The sequence below is a fragment of the Mobula birostris genome, chromosome 22, assembly GCF_030028105.1.
Source record: "Mobula birostris isolate sMobBir1 chromosome 22, sMobBir1.hap1, whole genome shotgun sequence".
Classification (NCBI taxonomy): Eukaryota; Metazoa; Chordata; class Chondrichthyes; order Myliobatiformes; family Myliobatidae; genus Mobula; species Mobula birostris.
Genome location: NC_092391.1, coordinates 4285546 through 4308962, shown reverse-complemented (window position 1 = coordinate 4308962; position 23417 = coordinate 4285546). Strand labels below are relative to the sequence as shown.

At 44.7% G+C, this 23417-nt stretch overlaps 1 protein-coding gene across 1 annotated transcript; it reads right to left on the bottom strand.

Moving 5' to 3' along the window:
• Positions 1–597: 597 nt before the first annotated feature.
• Positions 598–23041, bottom strand: ndufa8 (NADH:ubiquinone oxidoreductase subunit A8). The gene is made up of 3 exons (XM_072240075.1): positions 22742–23041; positions 15156–15321; positions 598–866 (listed from the first exon to the last, which is right to left on the bottom strand). The coding sequence occupies exons 1-3, from the start codon at positions 22951–22953 to the stop codon at positions 729–731; spliced, it is 516 nt and encodes a 171-aa protein (XP_072096176.1). The 5' UTR covers positions 22954–23041; the 3' UTR covers positions 598–728.
• Between the last annotated feature and the right edge of the window lie 376 nt (positions 23042–23417).

Here is a 23417-nt window from a genome sequence, read left to right as displayed (position 1 = left end):
AGACAGCCAGAAAAATAGTGAGGTAGTGTTCATGGCTCATTGTCCATTCAGAAATCTGATGGAGGGGAAGAACCTGTTCCTAAAACTTTTGAGTTTTAGGCTCCCATATCGCTTCCTTGACGGTAGCAATGAGAAGAAGGCACTTCCTGGATTGTCCATAATGATGGACACAACTTTGAGGCATTATCTTTTGAAGGCATCCTGAATCTGTTTGCAAGCAGTTCAGGTGAACACTTTCAAAAATATTTCCATATTTAAATAAAACTTGTATAAAATGTCCAATTATCTATTTGGTTCAAAAATTTCGACACCAGGACCATTTCGTAAAATTCCTCATGAAAAAGCTATTGCATGTGAAACTATTTCAATCTGTTGTATCTGTCTCTAAATATTGAGTAGATGGCCACAAATCTTTATAAATAGACAACATCTTTGAAGCGGAGAGTCAAATGTGCAATGGACCAATGGAAGTACAAAATGTTGTTTTGTACTTAAGTCTGCAGAGGTTCAGCATAAAGCATAGACTGGTGTTAGGCAGTGTCCACACAACAGTGAGATGTTGCTCATATTGAAAATAAAAATAAAATAGAAACAAGGCACAGTTAAATTATTTTTTTTATTGTTAATGACATTTGTCTGCACCAAAAGTCCACGGTTCAACTGGCTCATGGTATTACTGAAGACGAACACAGGATCTAAATACTCCCACTCAGGGGCCACTTCATCCTTCATGAGTTCCAGAAGAACAACCTGCTGCCATATTTGGCGGGCTGCAACTCTCCCTCAGGGACGGAGTTAGGCTCTGGCCTCGGCCTGGAGTGGTAGACATTCTCAGGAGCTGGCCGATCTGTCTGCACCTTGGTAACCTGTGAAATAAAAGGAAAGCCGTGATTTCACCCGGAGAAACAAAACACTCAGAAAAGTGCAGGGGGAAAGTATCAACTGGTTTAAATAATTCAGAGAATCCAAGCTGGAAACATTTCCTTCACCATATTTACTTATAGATAGATAGCCTTCCAGTCCACTGAGCCACACCACCCAGTAACCAATTTAACCCTAGCCTAATCACAGGAAAACTTACAATGACCAAATAACTACCAACCAGTACACCTTTGGAATATGGAAGGAAACTGGAGCACTGGAGGAAATCCACGTAGTCATGGGGAGAAACTACAAACTTTTTACAGATGGCATTGGAATTGAACTCTGATGTCCCGAGCTGTAATAGGATTGTTCTAACCACTACGTTACCATGGCAGCCCAAATACATGTTCTTGCACCTTCATACTTCAACCTATGAAATTCATTTAAGACTTGGACAGTTACATTGCCCCCACACAATCCAAAACTGTAATACCATGTCGTCAGATCTTAGGAGATAGGATCACCGCTGGAGATAAGCTAATATTCTCAAAACCAGACTCATTTAATATCGAGCAACATCCAGGGAAAGTTCACTCACTACGTTCTATGTTGAAGTCTGTCCATACATGAGTTAACAAGACCATAACACATAGAAGCAGAATTAGGCCATTCAGCCCATTCTATCAGGGGTGATTTATTATCCCCATCAACCCCATTCTTCTACCTCCTCCCTGCGACCTTTGATTCCCAGATAATAAAGAACATATCAACTTCCACTTTTAATATACCCAATGACTTGGCCTCAATAGCAGTCTGTCGCAATTAATTCCAGATACATTACCCTTTGGCTACAGAATTCCTCCTTATCTGCTCCAAATGGCATCTCTATTCTGAGACTGTGCCCTCTGGTCCTAGACTCTGTCACTATGAGAAGAAACCTACATTACTGTCTGTGCTTATTTATGAGTAGGTCAAGACTGTTAAATATGATCCAGTCCTTTAGCCTTCAGAGCTGAGAAACACAGTTAGAAACATGGAAATTGACAGCACATTACAGGCCCTTCGGCCCACAATGCTGTGTGAAAAACTTACCCCTGACATTCCCCTTGTACTTGCTTCCAAGCACCTTAAAACTGCACTCCCTCCTGTTAGCCATTTCAACCCCGGGAAAAAGCCTCTGGGTAGCCACACGATCATCTTATACATCCATTACCATTAATATATCCTGTCTTCAAATTTGACCTACCAAAATGAACTACTTCACACTTAACAAGATTGAAAGTTATTTAATATGAACGTTGTGTACGAGTCATTCCAACACCCAGGCCAACAGTGAACAACCTTGGAACCCTTTAAAAGATAACATACAAACCAGTACCATAGTGGAGCAAGATTAAAATCTCCAAACATTCCAGGGCAAATTTGTTTAGAAAACTGAATTTTGCCATAAAATATGTTAAACAGTAACTTGACAATATTTTTGTGGCTTTTTAACAGATTGATATAACCAAATGCAAAACAAGTCACATTTTTATTATAAACATACAAATTAATTAAATTTTATCAAGACTTGAGAGAACTCTTGCATAGCGATGTATAAATCATGGGCCTGTGCCAAGATATTGCAAAAAATTTCTGCCCAACTGAAATATATCGAAGTAACAAATTCAATGCACTATGAACATCCCCAGAGGACCTCATACATTTATCACAGCTGTGATGAAATATACTTCAATTTATTGAAAAATGTAGCTTTAAGAAAACTAACGTAATTCTCGATTATAGTGAGCAATATTAAAACACGGCCGAATTAATCATTTTCACCAAAAATTTAGCTTCCGATTCTCCCCCTCTCCAATATGTTGACAAACATTCCTTGGTCACAACTAATACAATATATATTCCCCTTTGAATACCAAAGGCACCATGGTAGCTTAGCTGTTAGTGTGACACTAATACAACTCAGGACGGAGTTCAGAGTTCAACTCCAACTCCATCCAACATCATATGCAGGTGCAGTGCGGCTTGGGGGGCTGGAATGGGCCTATTCTACACTATCTAAATAACATAACATGCCTTGCGTGTGTGGGCAGTGGAGATGCCATCTAGCAAAGAAAGCCCATTCCAATTTCAAGGCTTCCTTCATAAGTGTTTTCCTTAAATTCACTCTGGATAGGACACAAAACAATATTAGGATGAACATTTCTGTCTGCGCCACATTTTCTCTGTAACTGTAACACTTCTGCATTGTTCTTTGTACTAACAATGTACTGTTGTAAATGATCTGTTTGGATGGCACACACTAAGTTTGGCACACTATACCTCAGTACATGTGACAACAATAAACCAATTTCCACAGTAGTGCAGTGGTTAGCATAACGCTTTACCGTGCCAGCAATCCGAAGACCAGGGTTCAATTCCCACTGCTGCCTGTAAGTAGTTTGCATGTTTTCCCTGCGATCACGTGGGTTTCTTCCAAAACTCTGAGATGTACAAGTTGGTAAGGGTTAGTAAGTTGTGGGCATGCTACATGGGCAATCACTGGTGGGCTGCCCCCAGCACATGGCAAATGGGCAGATCCAACTCTCCTACACAGAACCTTCATCTTCACTGGAAGTCGCAGAATCTTCCCCTCCCTCAATAGACAATTGGCCCTTCGAGCCAGCACCACCATTCACTGTGATCATGGCTGATCATCCACCATCAGCACCTTCAACACACCAAGTACAGCGGAAAACACCAGCATTCAAGGATAAACAACGAAAACTGAACGAGACAGTTCAGCAAATGAAAACAAAAATTGCACACTACACTTACAAAATTGACAATGCAAGGTGAAGAATTTAATTTCAAAGTTCAAAGTAAATTATCAGATTACATATGCACTGAGTGACCACTTTATTATGTACACCTGTTCATTAATGCAAACATCTAATCAGTCATTCATTAAGCAGCAACTCAAATGCAGACAAGGTCAAGGGTACAGTTCTTGCTCAGACCGAACATCAGAATGGGGAAGAAATGTGACTGAAGTGACGTTGCTGGCGCCAGACAGGGTGGTTTGAGCATCTCAGAAACTGTTGATCTTTTTTGGGCATGTGCGCGTGCGTGTTGATATCTTTCTCATGGCTTTTACAAGGCGCGGAGCGAGAGAGACTGTGTGGCGCACCACTCCTCACACAGACATTTTCGCAGTATTTTTCCCTTTGTTTTATGAGGTCGAGTTGCGATCTCGACACCCAACCTGGCATGGATGGAAAGCGTACTCGGGAGCGGACCCGACTAGTTTCGAACCCAGGAACCTCCGCTCCCAGGTCTGGCGCCGATGTCATTGCGCCACCAGCCGGCCTCTCCTGGGATTTTCACACACAGCAATCTCTAGTTTACAGAGAATGGTGCAAAAAAACATCCAGTGAGTGGCAGCTCTGTGGGCAAAAATGCCTTGTTAATGAATGGCCACAGTGGTTCAAGCTAACTGTACGTGACTCAATCATGCAATACAACAGTGGTATGCTGAAGAGCATTTCTGAATGCACAACACATCAAACCTTGAAGTAGATGGGCTACAGCAGCAGAAGATCACACCAAGTTCTATTCCTGAACCTAATAAAATGGTCACTGAGTGTGTCACCATATAGTACCACGACGTTCATTCACAGCGTGAAAATGAAAATCTAACACTGGCTTTGATGTTTGTGAATTATATTCTCATTGTCAGAGTTTACATTTTGTGCAGTTTACAGATCTCCATAGCTGGTTGGAAGTTTTACAAGTATGAACACAAGTGGGAACCCTTCACCCTCTGAGGAAAGCAATGTGTTCCCACTTCACTAACCTGTGCTTTACAACAAACGTGGACCTAAAATCGTTGCAATGTCATAGAACACAGGAACAAAACTTCGATGAGAAAACCCATTCAGTACAACTTCGGCCAGACAATCATCCAATAATCTTCAGGTCACAATTCCAGATTTGGATTAGATTTGCTAAATAATTTAAAGCAATGATAACTATAGTGGAAGTGCACTCATTCTGGCGTTGAGAGAATGCTACCAGTGAAACAGCCCTGCATCAGCACAATCTCTGACCTACATTAAGTGGAAAAGATAATTAGGGGATGTGGATTCCACAAGTGCTTTTCATGGTTACTCAGAACACACTAATACACAACTGGTTGCTGCCAGAGGTCCAACAGATAGAAATCTCTCTCCATTCAGAACCACTGATTACATTTTGGCACTTGTTTCCCCTTTTCCAGTGAAAAAGCTTCATATACATCAACCTAAAGCAAGCATCGTCCAAAAATTCAAACTTCAAGACTGCCATTGGTGGAGCACAAATTTGAGGATAATTTGTTAGAGGTTGCAAACTACATACACCTGAGTTTCATCTTGTGTACACCTCCAGAACATCAAGCCAAATGGTACAATTATTTGTACCTTGCAGGCCACAAGTTTAGAACATAGAATACCACAGCACAGTACAATCCCTTCAGCCCAGTGTTGTGCTGATATTTTTATCTACTCCAAAATCAATCCAACCCTTCCCTGCTCCTCAAATGCATCCATGCTTAATTCATGTCCTGAGATGGCAAGGTCCACATTCTCAACACTAGTGGGTGAGTCTAGGACCAGAGGGCACAACCTCAAAATACAGGGATGTCTATGTAGAACAGAGATCAGGAGGAGTTTCTTTAGCCAGATGATGGTGAATCTGGTGAATTCACTGCCACAGATGACTGGGGAAGCCAAGCCACTGAGTATATTTAAACTGGTGATTGATAGGTTCTTGGTTAGTCAGGGCATCAAAGGTTACGGGGAGAAGGCAGGAGAATGGGGTTGAGAGGATAATAAATTTGCCATGATGAGATGGCAGAGCAAACTTGATGGGCTGAGTAGCCTAATTCTGTTCTGATATCTTATGGTTTTGCACTGGATAAATACAATTCCCCTTCTGAAAGCCCAGAGTTATTGCTCAGGCAATCTGATACTGACAATCTCTGCATTGATCTCAGTCAAGTGGAAACTGTCTTCTAGCAAAAATTCACAAATTTAAATACCTGCCGAATAGGAAATCTTCTGCTTTCCAAGACAGAAGTACATACAGGGCATTGTGAAGTGCTTTACAATGGGATAAAATGCAAACATGAAAACAAGACAAAGATATTAGTTAAAAGCAAGGTAAATAAATAGGTTTTGAGCTGGTGTTTAAAAGTGTCAACTGAGTCTGCATCCCTTATGGTTTTAGGTATTGGATCCCACAGGTTAGGAGTGTAGCTCACAAAAGCTGACCTGCCAATGATCTTTAGGGGGAGATTGCTTGAGCAGTCCACATACTAGGACAGACATGTTCTATCTCACTGGGGTACAAGATCCGCTGGCTACTCTCACCTGATTTAGCCTGCCTGCTGAAGCAATGTTGCTGGCAAACAGCTACTTGGAGCCACGGGTGAGAGCTGAGTGTCCAGTGAGGACCAAAGGTGACTGAACTACCCCAGAATAGTCACAACAAGTCCTTCTACCAGAGGTATAAGCGAACCCGCCACTTATTAGAATTGAAATCTAACTCCCACCACTTACCAATGGTTAAAAATAAAATCAAATTACCAAAATAATCTCACTAAAATGAACATGAAATATAAATGGTAAAGCTTAGCAAGATGAAATGAAGCAAGCCATTGGCTTGATGCCTGCTGTTAGCTGTGAGAAATGCAGCTTTATACCATTAACATCAGGTTCAGCTCTCTAAGGAAGAGAATATTGGCAAGCAGTACGTGAAAATTCAGCTTTAGTATGTAAGAGTTGAATGATGACAGACAAGCTGGCTGAGAGACCTGGACCAGGATGCATATAGAGGCTGCCGGCACAGTGCCATACTGACAACTAGTTTAACAGAAAACAACTTAAATTCAAAATGCCTAACATGCACCTTCAACTTGCCACTGTAGTATTGAGATTGCTGCGACACTATTACAGCTCGGAGCAACAGAATTCAATTCCCTTTGCAGTCTGAGGAGTTTGTATGTTCTCATGACCGCATGGGTTTCCTCCCACAGTCCAAAGATGTACTAATTACTAGATTAATTGGTCATTGTAAATTGTCCCATGATTTGAGGCCCTTCATTGGCTGGGGTCAAACATGGATGTTGTGTCCTAGCTGCCGATGTAATATGCAAGCCAGGGCTCTACGATATGGAAAGCAAGCTGTTGCCTATGTAGTGGGCTCCCCCTCTCCACACAGCTGATGAATCCAAAGGGGTGGCAGAGACCGATACAGTTTGGCACCAGTGGTGTTGCAAGAGTTGCCAATCATCATTGAATAGAACGTAGGAGTGCCTTACGAACTCCAGCCCTGGATTTTTCCTTTAGGATTTACTCCCGAGGCCTTCCCCATGAGTGGGTATAGCCGCAAGGAAGGGAGCAGAGTGCCCAGTGGGGACCAAAGGTGACCGAGATCTGTTTTCCTTCTAGATGAGCAGTTAATCACAGCTGACCGGCCCCTTCTGCTTGAAGTGACTGGTTTTAATTCACCAGTAACCCAGCTTTGCCCCTTCTCCTTAACAGTTCTGCTGGGCTAGGTAGCTAGGCCACGTGTGAAGGTCAGGAGCTGGACTTGGTTATCAGAGGCTACTGGGGTGCCACTGGGAGCATTTAATTAGGTGGAAGGAGCGTCCCTGCACTGCTCCCCACCGCAACTTTAAGGAACCGTGATTAGGCCAGGGTTAAGTAGGTGGGTTGCTGTGCAGTGAGCTCGTTGAGCCAGAAGTGTCCGTTCTGCACAGTACCTCTAAAAGGCCTGCACCACGCCAAAGGAATTTTAATATTTTTTGAGTGACAGATTAGGAGGTACAAAGGAACAGAGACTGAAAACAAGCCGTCTCACTTCAACTAACAAAATACTACTTCAAATAGGCAATTTATACTGGTCAAACAATGAAAACTACTGCTGGAAGGTTGATGAAATTAATTTTTTTTAACCTTGTGTACAAATCTTGAATTTTTATTTTGTAATCCACACGTCTGAAAAAATTATTTCCAGTGTCTTAAAATGTAAGTTTAGAATGACAAGGTGGCAGCTACGTACTTTGACAATAAGTTTACTGTAAATGTTGACATTTAGTTTAAGCTTAACAAAATCCCTGCTGTAAGAATACATCTGCAATATGAGAATCACAAGCATAAAAACATGTTGTTCATCTTGAATACTGAGAACTTTATTATGAATTTGACTTAATGGTTCAGCTGAATTATATTTAAGATCATCTGACATAGGAGTAGAATCAGGCCATCTGGCCGACTGTGTCTGCTCTGCCATTCCACCATGGCTGATTTATATTCCCTCCCAACCCTATTCTCCTGCCTTCTCCCCATCACCTTTAATACTCTGACAAATTGAGAAACTGTTTTAGAAACACTCAATGATTTGACCTCCACAGCAATGAAATCCACAGACTCACTACCCTCTAACTAAAGAAATTTTAGTCTGAGAGTAGTGAACCTGTGGAATTTAACCACAAAAAACTGTAAACCATGAAGAATATTTTAGCCACAAAGAATTTTGCGGCTTCTGGTTTAATAACAAGTGAAAGTCATTGAAAAATATTTGGTAAGTGCACTACAGAGACATCCAAGGGCGCTGAACATTAAATCTGTGTTCAATTAAGATTTAAATGCTTATAGCACACACCAGTAGTCAAATACTGAGCTGTCCTGCAGCCTTTCATAGTTCTAGTTCTGAGGCTTCTTAAGGCATTGGTAAGACTGCACTTAAGAGCATTGTGAGCAGTTTTAGGCCCTTATCTAAGAAAAGATGTGCTGGCATTGGAGAGGGTCCAGAGGAAGTTCACAAGAATACCAGTGATACATTAGCACTGGATTGGAGGAATTTTACGCCATTCCTCCTTACAAAACTGCTTCAACTCTGGGATGTTGGTGGGCTTACTTGCATAGAAACGGAAAACCTATAGCACAATACAGGCCCTTTGGCCCACAAGGCTGTGCCGAACATGTCCTTACCTTAGAAATTACCTAGGGTTACCCAAAGCCCTCTATTTTTCTAAGATCCATGTACCTATCCAGGAGCCTCTTAAAAAACCCTCATCGCATTCACCTCCACCACCATCGCCAGCAGCCCATTCCGTGCACTCACTATTCTCCGCGTAAAATACTTACCCCTGACATCTCCTCTGTACCTACTTCAAAGCACCTTAAAACTGTGCCCTCTCGTGTTAGCCATTTTAGCCCTGGGAAAAAGCCTCTTACTATCCTCATGATCAATGCCTCTCATCTGCTTGCTTCAGGTCCTTCCACAACATTTCTGTAGGATTGAGGTCAGAACTTTGACTTGGCCATTCAAAACAATTTTTTTTAAGAAACCATTCTGTTGTTGATTTACTCTTGTCTTTTGGGTCATTGTCTTGTTTCATAATCCAACTTCTATTAAGTTTCAAGTGATGGAACGCTACCCTGGCAACCTCTTGCAAAACATCTTGGCATAATTTTAAATTCATTGTTCCTGCAAGCTGTCCAGGCCCTGAGGCAGCAAATAAACCCCCAAAAAATGCTGCTCCTTCCACCATGCTTCACAGTTGGGATGAGGTTTTGTTGTTGGTGTGCAGTGTGCTTTTCCCTCCAAACATAGTGGTATGCATTTCTGTCAAAAAGTTCAACTTTTGTCTCATCTGTCCACAGAACTTACTTAGTCTCAGAAGTGCTTTAGAACAGCAGTCCCCAACCACCGGACCGCGGACTGGTACCGGGCTGCAAGGAAACAATGAGTCAGCTGCACCTTTCCCCATTCCCTGTCATGCACTGTTCAACTTGAACAGAGGGCTGCCAACTGTCCCGTATTTGCCGGGACATCCCGTATATTGGGCTAAGTTGGTTTGTCCCATATAGGGCCGCCCTTGTCCCGTATTTCCCCCGCTAAGGTAGAGCGTTCCTATGAAACCTTTCGTGCCGAAATAGCGTGAAGTGAAGAAGCAATTACCATTCATTTATATGGGAAAAATTTTTGATCGTTCCCAGACCCAAAAAATAACCCAAATGATACCAAATAACACATAAAACCAAAAATAAATAACACTAACATATAGTAAAAGCAGGAATGATATGATAAATACACAGCCTATATAAAGTAGAAATAATGTATGTACAGTATAGTCGGGAAGACGAAGGCAAAATCGATTTGTGGGGGAAAAATTCCGCAGGTTCGCGCATGCACACACAGGTGCCTGCGCAAGGCTTCATGGTCATGGTAGTCTTTCCTGGGGTAAAGTGTCCCAGGATTTGACTGCTACTTTTGTCCCTTATTTGGGAGTGAGAAAGTTGGCAACTCTAACTGTAAGAGACATGTTGAGGTGAGTTTAACCCTACTTGAACACCCCCTCCCCCGGGTCAGCCGGTCCTCAAGAATATTGTCAATATTAAACCGGTCTGCGGTGCAAAACAGGCTGGGGACCCCTGCTTTAGAACATCCAGGTGGTCTTTTGCAAACTTGAGATTTGCAGCAATGTTTTTGTTTGGAAAGCAGTAATTTCCTCCAAGGTATCCTTGCATGAATATCATTCTTGTTCAGTGTTTTTCTTATAGTGGACACATGAGCAGACTTCAACAAGTTCTAAGGTATTAGCGGGTCTTTTGCTGTTAACCTTGGGTTCTTTTTCACCTCCTTTAGCATTGCTCTTGCTGTGATCTTTGCAGGATGTCCACTCCAAAGCAGAGTAGCAATAGTACCAAGTTTCCTCCACTTGTAGACAATTTCTTACTGTGGACTGATGAACACTCCGGTTTTTAGAAATGCTTTTGAAGCCTTTTCCAGCTTTATGCATCTCTACAATTCTTCTAAATTTCCCTGAAAGTTGTTTTGATCGAAGCATGGTGTATCCAAATGCACCTTTCTTGAGAAGAGCAGACTCTTGTCAGCAACCTGACTTTGTGTGTCCTTTTTATAGGGCAGGGCACCTCCACAACCCACATCTCCAATCTCATCTTATTGATTGGGACACCTAACCCTAAATAACTGTGGTAGAAGGCATTACCTCAGAGGTTCACACAAATACATGCAATATCTAGTTTTAAGGATTTGTGAAGATCTGATCGCATTTTAGGTCATATTAAATAGAGAAAATGCATGGTTCCCAACTTCCTAGCACCACTATGTGCTTATGTACAAGCACAGAAAGTGAGCAAGGTTCTAAGCCTTCACATCAAAGCTACACCCTCCTCATACGGCATCAAGAAGCATACTTCAATTCCATAGCAGTGAAGTAGACCATCATCAATAACATGAGGTTCTGCAGCTGGAGCTGCTGGAAGTCCAGAGAAACACACACAAAATGCTGGAAGAACTCGGCCCAAAACAGCAACTATTTATTCATTTCCAAAGCAGCTGCCTGACCAGCCAAGATCCTTCAACAGGGTTAGAAATGTAGGGGGCAGAAGCCAGAATAAACCGGAGGGGGGGGGGGGGGAAGAAGAGGAGTACGAGCTGGAGGGGGGGGGAGGAGGAGAGAGAAGTACGAGCCGGGGGGGGGGGGGGTGAGGGCGCAGAGTCCATTATTAAGGACCTCCAGCACCCAGGCCATGCCCTTTTCTCACTGTTACCATCAGGTAGGCGGTACAGAGGCCTGAAGGAACACACTCAGTGATTCAGGAACAGCTTCTTCCCCTCTGCCATCCGATTCCTAAATGGACATTGAATCTTTGGACACTACCTCACTTTTTAAAAAAAAGTATTTGTTTTGCACGTTTTTAATCTATTCAATATACATAGTTGATTTACTTGTTGATTTATTTTTCATTTATTATTTTCTCTCTACTAGATTATGTATTGCATTAAATTGCTGCTGCTAAGTTAACAAATTTCACGTCACAGACCAGTGATAATAAACCTGATTCTGATAGGTGGAAGAGGTAAAGGGCTGAATTAAAAGGAATGAGAGGGAGAGAGGGAGAGAGGGAGAGAGGGAGAGAGGGAGAGAGGGAGAGAGGGAGAGAGGGAGAGAGGGAGAGAGGGAGAGAGGGAGAGAGGGAGAGAGGGAGAGAGGGAGAGAGGGAGAGAGGGAGAGAGGGAGAGAGGGAGAGAGGGAGAGAGGGAGAGAGGGAGAGAGGGAGAGAGGGAGAGAGGGAGAGAGGGAGAGAGGGAGAGAGGGAGAGAGGGAGAGAGGGAGAGAGGGAGAGAGGGAGAGAGGGAGAGAGGGAGAGAGGGAGAGAGGGAGAGAGGGAGAGAGGGAGAGAGGGAGAGAGGGAGAGAGGGAGAGAGGGAGAGAGGGAGAGAGGGAGAGAGGGAGAGAGGGAGAGAGGGAGAGAGGGAGAGAGGGAGAGAGGGAGAGAGGGAGAGAGGGAGAGAGGGAGAGAGGGAGAGAGGGAGAGAGGGAGAGAGGGAGAGAGGGAGAGAGGGAGAGAGGGAGAGAGGGAGAGAGGGAGAGAGGGAGAGAGGGAGAGAGGGAGAGAGGGAGAGAGGGAGAGAGGGAGAGAGGGAGAGAGGGAGAGAGGGAGAGAGGGAGAGAGGGAGAGAGGGAGAGAGGGAGAGAGGGAGAGAGGGAGAGAGGGAGAGAGGGAGAGAGGGAGAGAGGGAGAGAGGGAGAGAGGGAGAGAGGGAGAGAGGGAGAGAGGGAGAGAGGGAGAGAGGGAGAGAGGGAGAGAGGGAGAGAGGGAGAGAGGGAGAGAGGGAGAGAGGGAGAGAGGGAGAGAGGGAGAGAGGGAGAGAGGGAGAGAGGGAGAGAGGGAGAGAGGGAGAGAGGGAGAGAGGGAGAGAGGGAGAGAGGGAGAGAGGGAGAGAGGGAGAGAGGGAGAGAGGGAGAGAGGGAGAGAGGGAGAGAGGGAGAGAGGGAGAGAGGGAGAGAGGGAGAGAGGGAGAGAGGGAGAGAGGGAGAGAGGGAGAGAGGGAGAGAGGGAGAGAGGGAGAGAGGGAGAGAGGGAGAGAGGGAGAGAGGGAGAGAGGGAGAGAGGGAGAGAGGGAGAGAGGGAGAGAGGGAGAGAGGGAGAGAGGGAGAGAGGGAGAGAGGGAGAGAGGGAGAGAGGGAGAGAGGGAGAGAGGGAGAGAGGGAGAGAGGGAGAGAGGGAGAGAGGGAGAGAGGGAGAGAGGGAGAGAGGGAGAGAGGGAGAGAGGGAGAGAGGGAGAGAGGGAGAGAGGGAGAGAGGGAGAGAGGGAGAGAGGGAGAGAGGGAGAGAGGGAGAGAGGGAGAGAGGGAGAGAGGGAGAGAGGGAGAGAGGGAGAGAGGGAGAGAGGGAGAGAGGGAGAGAGGGAGAGAGGGAGAGAGGGAGAGAGGGAGAGAGGGAGAGAGGGAGAGAGGGAGAGAGGGAGAGAGGGAGAGAGGGAGAGAGGGAGAGAGGGAGAGAGGGAGAGAGGGAGAGAGGGAGAGAGGGAGAGAGGGAGAGAGGGAGAGAGGGAGAGAGGGAGAGAGGGAGAGAGGGAGAGAGGGAGAGAGGGAGAGAGGGAGAGAGGGAGAGAGGGAGAGAGGGAGAGAGGGAGAGAGGGAGAGAGGGAGAGAGGGAGAGAGGGAGAGAGGGAGAGAGGGAGAGAGGGAGAGAGGGAGAGAGGGAGAGAGGGAGAGAGGGAGAGAGGGAGAGAGGGAGAGAGGGAGAGAGGGAGAGAGGGAGAGAGGGAGAGAGGGAGAGAGGGAGAGAGGGAGAGAGGGAGAGAGGGAGAGAGGGAGAGAGGGAGAGAGGGAGAGAGGGAGAGAGGGAGAGAGGGAGAGAGGGAGAGAGGGAGAGAGGGAGAGAGGGAGAGAGGGAGAGAGGGAGAGAGGGAGAGAGGGAGAGAGGGAGAGAGGGAGAGAGGGAGAGAGGGAGAGAGGGAGAGAGGGAGAGAGGGAGAGAGGGAGAGAGGGAGAGAGGGAGAGAGGGAGAGAGGGAGAGAGGGAGAGAGGGAGAGAGGGAGAGAGGGAGAGAGGGAGAGAGGGAGAGAGAGAGACCATGATCAATGCCATGACTGAGAGAGTGGTGACTAAAAGTAGCTGGCATAGATTGATGAGGTTAGTCCTGACGAAGGGTCTCGGCCTGAAACGTCGACTATACGTCTTCCTACAGATGCTGCTTGGCCTGCTGCGTTCACCAGCAACTTTGATGTGTGTGGCATAGATTGATGAGGTTTAGGAGGGTTCCGAGAAAGAACTCCATCTGCCCAGAGGGAAGCTGAGCTCTGGAACATCATGCCGCAGCGGGTGGAAGCAAGTAATCTCACATCCAAGCAAGACAAGCGGTTGAATCACCAAGGCTGGTCAATAGGATTACAAGAGGACATGGCTTTAAGGTAAGGGGTGGGAAGTTCAAGGGGGATATTAGAGGAAGGTTTTTTACTCAGAGAGTGGTTGGTGCGTGGAATGCACTGCCTGAGTCAGTGGTGGAGGCAGATACACTGGTGAAGTTTAAGAGACTACCAGACAGGTATATTGGAGGAATTTAAGGTGGGGCTTATATGGGAGGCAGGGTTTGAGGGTCGGCACAACATTGTGGGCCGAAGGGCCTGTACTGTGCTGTACTATTCTATATTCTATGAACTACTTGATGGGTGGTACAGACATGGTGGCCAGAAGAGGTATTTCATGTTTATGCAACTCCAGGTACATCCTTCAAGATACAACAATTTTGTCACCAGATCAGTGATTCCAATAACGTAAGCTAATAATCTATTCAGAGACATCAAAACAGCTTCTCATTATGGGTGTATATAGCAATATACCGTAAGTAGCAAGCCCCCACCATCTTTAGAGAGGCAAAAAGTACCAAAGCTAAACATGAGATTCTGGAAATCCAGAGTAGCACACACAAAATGCTGGAAGAACTCAGCAAATTAGGCAGCATCGAGAGAAATGAATAAACATTCAACGTTTCAGGCTGAGGCCCTTCATCAGGACTGGAGAGGAAGGGGACAGATGCCAGAATAAGGTGGAGGGAGGGGAAGCTCGGACAAGCTAGAGGGTGAAAGGTGGGGGACGAAGATGCTAGGTGATAGGTGGAAAAGGCTCAGGGCCGTAATAGGAGGAATCTGATGAGTGAACCATGGGAGTAAGGGAAGGAGTCGTCGTACAGGGGAAGTTGAAAGGCAAGTGTGGAGAAGAGGCAAGGAGCCAGAGTGCAAAAATGAAAAGGGAAGGGGGAGTAGAGAAAAATACCAAATGTTGGAGAAATTGATGTTAATGCCAAAGCTGATATTAATTCCATAATTCAAATAAATATACAGTTGCTGCAGCGAATTGGCAGATATTGTAAATAACCAGTATGCAAATCTCTAAACAAACTAAATTCCTCCGGAAATGCATTATTAGAAAATGAAATAACCTGCTGCACCTTAGAAAGCTCCCCAAGATCAGGACGAACCCAGCCCAGTTTTTCTAGCACACAGTTATCAAATGCCTCTTGCTGCTTGCGACAATGCCGAAACTCTTGCAGATTGGTATAATCGATGCAGGTCCAGTACTCTGTGAAGGGTTCAGCACAATGGGTCTTTATCTTCCTAAACAAACAATGCAGACATTAGTAATCTGTTCACAAAAATAAGCCAGTATAAATACAAGCAGTATACTAACTGGCAATGTTACAAAAATACAGAAGTATAAAAGGCTTTGCAACATAAAAGAGCCAACAACTAGGATCTGGACAGTTCTGGTTGCCTCACTATAGGAAGGATGTGGAAGCTTTAGAGGGTGCAGAGATTTACCAGAATGCTGCCTAGATTAGAGAGCGTGTCTCATGAAGACAGGTTGAGTGAGCTAGGTTTTTTTTTCTCTTTAGCGTGAAGGGGGATGAGCGGGGCTTGATAGATGGTGTATAAGAGAGAGGGTAGACAGCTAGTGACTTTTTCCCTTATGCTCTTCTGTATTAGGACAGAAATGGCTAACACAAGAGAATAATCTTGACGTGATTGGAGGAATGTTTGGGGGTGGGGGACATCAGAGAGTGTAGGTGTTTTCCTATAATCAAGAGTGGTGAGTATGTGGAACATACCGCCAGGGGTAGAGGTGGAGATGGATACATTAGTAATGGGTAGGTTAACTGATCATTGCAAATTGGACCGTGATTAGGTTAGGGTTAATCCGGGCTGAGGGGTTGCTGGTGCCGTGGGGCTCGAAGGGCCGGAAGGGCTTACTAAGTGCTGTATCACTAAATAAGATAAAAATTTAAGAGGCTCTTAGATAGGCACATGGATGATAGGTCAGCACAAAATCATGGGCTATGCTGTAGTGTTCCATTTTCTAAAGATAGACACACCAAGGGAGTGCATAACAACATCAGCACAATTTAGGAAAATGTGAGCTGATCCATTTCAGTAGAAAACAAAAGTTTTATGGAGGGTGAGAAACTGGAAAACTATGCTTATGTGTGCTCTCACAGATAATTCATTGCAAGTTAACATGCAAGTGTGATGCATACAAGTACTTAAGGAGAAAGAGGCAAGATGAAAGGTGTGGGGCATTTATTTTTACAAGTGAGAGGTGGCTACCAGATTTGCACTGTCAGGGGTGGTAGTGGAGACATACATCATGCAGGCATCTATGAGGCTCTCGGAATGGCATGAATGTGCAAAAAATAAAGAGATATGGCCATTGTGTCAGCAAGGACTGCTTTAGTTGGATGTCAAATACACCTGTTTAGGCAAAAATCAAAATTTAGTGTCTATTAAAAGAAACCACGTCTGAATCTAATCCAGACCAAAGAATGAAAATGTGCCACATAAAATATGTTTAACTAGTCTCAAATTACCCATCATCCTCTGAGCAGTGAACGCCAAGCAGCCTCAATCAGAAGTAACAGGAGAGCTGGTGTAGCACAGGTTGGGGTGTGACTGCTGTATGACCGAGGGAGTGTAGCACAGGTTGGGGTGTGACTGCTGTATGACTGAGGGGGTGTAGCACAGGTTGGGGTGTGACTGCTGTATGACCGAGGGAGTGTAGCACAGGTTGGGGTGTGAGTGCTGTATGACCGAGGGAGTGTAGCACAGGTTGGGGTGTGACTGCTGTATGACCGAGGGAGTGTAGCACAGGTTGGGGTGTGAGTGCTGTATGACCGAGGGGGTGTAGCACAGGTTGGGGTGTGAGTGCTGTATGACCGAGGGAGTGTAGCACAGGTTGGGGTGTGACTGCTGTATGACCGAGAGGGTGTAGCACAGGTTGGGGTGTGACTGCTGTATGACTGAGGGGGTGAAGCACAGGTTGGGGTGTGACTACTGTATGACCGAGGGGGTGTAGCACAGGTTGGGGTGTGACTGCTGTATGACCGAGAGGGTGTAGCACAGGTTGGGGTGTGACTGCTGTATGACTGAGGGGGTGAAGCACAGGTTGGGGTGTGACTACTGTATGACCGAGGGGGTGTAGCACAGGTTGGGGTGTGACTGCTGTATGACCGAGGGGGTGTAGCACAGGTTGGGGTGTGACTGCTGTATGACCAAGGGGGTGTGACTGCTGTTATGACCAAGGGGGCTCTGTTCTACACTGAAGTTAGTCATCCCAACTACGTGGCACTTGATCATTCTAACATATTCCCCCAAAATAGTTCAGCAGCAACATCAACTGATTATGAAAAATTTTATAAGTCAATTAATTTCAGATTGAAACAAAGATAATCAAAATTTTTTCAAAGGTGCAATCTACTAATACATTAATCCAGTTTTTACATAGATTGTAGAGCTCACAAGGCACCCATACAACAAAATTGCAAAAGCAAGGTCATTTTGACTGGAACATAAACCTAACAGATCTAAAAGGCATAGATCAAGTGGACAGCCAGTTTTTCCCCAGGGTTGAAATGGCTACAACAAAGGCACACAATTTTAACATGATTGGAGGTAAATATAGAGGGGATGTTAGAGGTAGTGGTGCTAGAAAGTCTGTGAACCCTTTAGAATTTTCTGTTTCTACATAAATGATTTAAAATGTGATCAGATCTTCATGCAAGTCCTAAAACTAGATAAAGAGAACCCAATTAAATAAACAATAACATTATACTCATTTATTTGAGAAAAGTGATTCAATATTACATGTATTTGTTGGAAAAAGTACATGAACCTCTAGGATTATCAGTTCATTTATAGGGGAAAGTGTCTCAATCAATGGGATGACAATCAGGTGTGAATGTGAGAGGCCCTGGCCTATTTAAAGAACATAACCCTGGGTCTTCACTAAAGTCTGATCTTCACCACACAGGTTTTTGGAAATGTGCCATGCCCTGAACAAAGGAGATTGCTGAGGACCTCAGAAAAAAAGCTGTTGATGTTCACTGGGCTGGAAAAAGTTATAAAACCATTTCCAAAGTGTTTGGGCTCCACCTTTCCAGTCAGACAGATGATGTACAAATGGAGGAAGTTCAACACCATTGTTGCTCTCCCCAGGAGAGTTTGACCAACAAAACTCACTTCAACAGCAAGGCATGTAATATTACTGGAAGTCAGAGAGAACCTCAGGGTAACATCTAAGGAGCTACAGTCCTCTCTTGCATTGGCTAATATCAGTGTTCATGAGTCTACCATCAGGCAAACACTGAACAACAATGGCATGCATGGCAGGACTGCAAGGAGAAAGCTATTTCTCTGCAAGAACAACATTGCTGTCCACCTAAAGTTTGCTGAAGACCACGTGGATAAGTCAGAAGGCTATTGCAATAATGTTCTGTAGGTGGATCAGTCTAAAACAGAACTTTGTGCTTAAATGAGAAACTTTGGCAAAAAGCAAGCACTGCAATCCAGCACAAGGCCTCATCCCACCTGTGAGAAACATTGCGGTAGCAGTGTCATGGTTTGGGGCTGCTTTGCTGCCTCGGATCAGGATGGCCGCCAGCATTGATGGAACTATGAATACTGAGCTGTACCAGCAAATTCTACAGGAAAATGTCAGGGTATCTGTCTGTAAACTGAAGCTCAAGAGAAAGTGGGTCATGCAGCATGACCCTAAACACAAGTCAGTCTACCAAAGAATGGCTAGAGCAGAAGAAATTTCACGTTATAGAATGGCAGAGTCAAAGCCCTGACTAATCCTACAGAAATGTTGTGGAAGGACCTGAAGCAAGCAGTCCATGCAAGCAAACCCACCAACATCCCAGAGCTGAAGCAGTTTTGTAAGGAGGGATGGTCTAAAATTCCTCCAAGGTGATGTGCAGGACTGATCAACAGTTACCAGAAATGTTTGGTTATATCGTTACTGCTGTACAAGGGTGTCACACCAGTTACTAAAAGCAAAGGTTCACATGGTTTTCCCAACAAATACATGTAAATATTGGATCATTTTCTCAATAAATTAAATATAATGTTTGTGTTATTAATTTAATTGTGTTATCTTTATCTAGTTTTGGGGTGCGTGAGATCTGATCACATTTTAGGTCATATTTATGCAGAAAGAGAAAATTCACAACAGTTCACAAACTTTCTAGCACCACTGTGTTTTGTTTTACTAAGTGTCAGGTATGTAGCATTAGGGACATTTAAAAGACTTTGAGATAGGCACATGAATGCTAGGAAAATGGAGGGCTATGCTGGAGGAAAGAGTTAAATTGATAGGTCAGTACAACAGCCTGTACTGTGCTGTTCCATGTTTAATGTGTGTAATCAAAGATCACTAACAAATGCATTTAAGTCTTTGTTTAAATCATTAACAATGCAGCTATACCATGATTCAAGCAACTGAAACACTAAGACCACTTTTTCCTTAAAACACATCTTTTCAATCCATATCTTCTGCTTCTTGAGCCATTAAATGGAGTGAAACTGTTCCCATTAGTGAGTGGGTTTACTTAATCCAGAGCAACAACTCTTCCACTGACCTGAAACAGCGAATGGTTTCTCCTTCCATAGATACTGGCCAAGTTACATAGAAATCTACAGCGCATTACAGGCCCTTCAGCCCAATGCTGTGCCAACCATGTAACCTACTCTACAAGCTGCCTAGAATTTCCCTAGTGCACAGCCCTCTATTTTTCTAAGCTCCATGTACCTATCTAAGAGTCTCTTAAAAGACCCTATTGTATCCACTTTCATCACTGCTGCCAGTGGTGCATTCCACGCACCCACCAGTGTGAAAAAACTTACCCCTCACATCCCCTCGGTACCCATTTCCAAGCATCTTAAAACCGTGCCCCCTCGTGTTAGCCATTTCAGCCCTGAGAAAAAGCCTCTGACTATCCACACGATCAATGCCTCTCATCATGTTATACACCTCTATCAGGTCACCTCTCATCCTCCATCGCTCCAAGAAAAGGCCAAGTTCATGCATAGTCATACTTTATTGATCCTGGGGGAAATTAGTTTTCACTACAGTTGCACCATAGATAATAAATAGTAATAGAACCATAAATAGTTTAATAATAATATGTAAATTATGCCAGGAAATAAGTCCAGGACCAGCCTATTGGCTCAGGGTGTCTGACTCTCCAAGGGAGGAGTTGTAAAGTTTGATGGCCACAGGCAGGAATGACTTACTATGACGCTCAGTGTTGCATCTCGGTGGAATGAGTCTCTGACTGAATGTACTCCTGTGCCCAACCAGTCCATTATGTAGTGGATGGGAGACATTGACCAAGATAGCATGCAAATTAGACAGCATCCCATTCAGCCCATTCTCATAAGGTACATCCTCCAATCCAGCCAACATCCTTGTAAATCTCCACTGCACTCTCTTTATAGTATCCACATCCTTCCTGTAGTGAGGTGACCAGAACTGAACGCAGTACTCCAAGTGGGGTCTTCCAACTTTTGTTTTTGTTGTACGATTCCAGCTCAACCCTTATTTCAATAATAAACCCTGCCTCTCTTATTTAGAGATACAGCTCAGAACAGGCCTTTCCAGCCCAACAAGTCACACCACCCAGCAACCCACCTATTTAACCCTCCTGGCTTAATCACAATGACCAACTAACCAGTATGTCTTTAAATTGTGTATGCAAAACAGACCACCAGGAGGAAACCCACACACTCATAGAAAGGACATACAGACTCCTTACAGACAACACCAGATTGAATTCCAAACTCCAATGCTCCGAGCTGTGCTAACCTCTATGCTACCATGGCACCCTGCAGTCTAACAAAGCTCAAATCCATATATCCCTAGCACAATCATATCCTTCGAGTTGGCAATTAGCATTTTACTTCTGTTGTGTCCGACCAGACTTTTATACAGATTTCACATAACCTGGGTTTACGCAAATCCTCCTACTTTTAAATCTCAGGATCACATTAATTTTACTAACTACATGCTCAGCACATCCTGTAAATTTCCACACAGTTGTAAACAGGTAAATATTTGAAAACTACTGCAAGGAATATTTTTCTAGTGGGCACAAGTGTGGTGAGGTACAGGTACATGACAATAAACTTAACTTAAAGAGGATGGTGCCAGAAATCGAGGAATGGAGAAATTGAGACTTTAATTATTGGAGTAGAGGAGGATGAGAAATAGTATCAACTAGTGATACAGCACGGAATAGGCCCTTCGGGACACTCTGCCCCAGCAACCCTCAACAAACACAATTAACCCTCGCCTAATCACAGGACAATTTACAATGACCAATTAACCTACCCGATACATCTTTGGACTGTAGGAGGAAACCAAAGCACCCAGGGAAAACCCATGCAGTCATGGCGAGAACGTACACAGCCTCCATACAGACAGCACTGGAACTGAACTCTGAGATGGCACGAGCTGTAATGGCAGTGCCCATGGTATATAGTCAATCCCAGGGGAACATGGATTTGTGCCTCTGGTGGACTGTGTCCTCTCCAGGGTGCGAGCCTGGGCAGGAAGGTTTGAAGAACCAGCTGTTGCCCATGCAGCTGGCTCCCCCCTCCACGTCACTGATGTCCAAGGGAAGGGCAAGCGCCAATACAGCTTGGCACCAGTGTCGTCGCAGAGGTTGCCGGAGTGAAGCTGTAAACATCAAACTGCCCTAGAGACCCCAGCTCTGGATTTCTTCTTCAGGGTTTACTCCTGAAGCCTTTCCCATGGGTGGGTATGGCCGCAAGGCAGCAGAGGTTTAAAGTCAGACTTTTCCTTCTCACATGGTATAAAGGTATGAGAGGCATAGATAGGATAAATACAGTCTTTTGTTCAGTAAACAAACTAAAAACTGGAGGGGATAGGTTTAAGATGAAAGGGAAAACATTTAACAGGAATCAGAGACACACTTTTTTTACTCAGACGATGGTCCATAAAGCAGAGGCCCCAAAAGATATTCAAAGGCTTCTTATCCACTGGTGAGGTATTAAAAGGTAGCTAATGTTCTTTCATCATTTAAGAAAGATTTAGCCAGGAAATTACACACTGACATCAGTCATGGACAAATTATTGCAAGATATTATAAGGTACAGGATATATTTGGATAGACAGTGGCTGATTTGAAATAGTCAACATGGCAGGTAGTGTCTATCTAATCTCAGACAGCTTTTCAAGGTGGTTACCGAGAAGGTTGACGACAGAAATGGGTGTCTATATGGAGTTAAGCAAAGCACCGCATGGAAGGCAGGTTCAGCCGCTTGGCATTCAGGAGGTAATCTATTAGATTCTGACGGGAGGTCTGTGAATAACGGTGTGCTGCAAGGATTGATGCTGGGTCTAATGTACATCATGTGTGTCAATAATCTTGATGATAAAGTAGTGACCGGGATCAGCAAATTTGCGGATGACACCAAGCTTAGAGGCGCAGTGCACAGCGAGGAAGACTATTAAAGTGATTTGGAAGAGAAAACAAAATCAATGGGCTGAGATGGGTCGCAGGACCTCTTTTTGCACTGTTTGACTCTATGACTGTCACCCCACGGCGCCGCCTGCACATCCCCACGTCCGACCACCAACACCTCAGAGCCCTCGGGAGGATGGTTGGGTGGGGAGCCGCGTTAAATCCAGTGGCCGGCTTCAGGCGCGGCCTGCACTGTGTGCAGCCTGGGGCTCGGCTACCTGAAGAACTCCAGCGCGCACTCGTTGACCTTGCGGCCCTCCTGCAAGCAGCGGCGCGGGTCCTTCTCCTCCCAGCGGCACAGCATGAACTCTTTGTTGGGCTTGTCGCACTGCGAGCCGTAATGGTGGGCCGACGCCTTCAGCACGGCCGAAGACACGTTCACTTCCTGCACGTTGAGCTCCTGCAGCGTCGGCAACTCCACCGTAGCCATACCGCCGCTACCACCCGGTCCCACCGGCCTCCCAAAGCGCCGCTGCCGCCGCCGCCGATCGGCCCAAGGTCGCTACAACACGCATGCGCCACCCACCCTAACCCGATGATAGGCTGATCCTGCCGGATATCCATCATGATTGGTCAATGGCGCATACACACCAACCCGATAACAAACTGGTACAGCACAACGTCTACCGTGATTGGTTAATAAGACACACGCTTACAACGCTAATATTTGATTGGCTAATCACTTCTGTCTATCACAGTCTGGCGGACGAAGTTAAATTTCTTTTTTTTAAATTTTATTTTTATTTGGATAAGGAATTCACAAATATCATGTACTTTTTTCACACATATAACCTTTTCCTTTTTTATATGTATAAAACTACAATTATTTATACATTCTTAAGTACACATTGAGATGATATAAAGGAAAATAAACATTTAAATAGATAATTATGT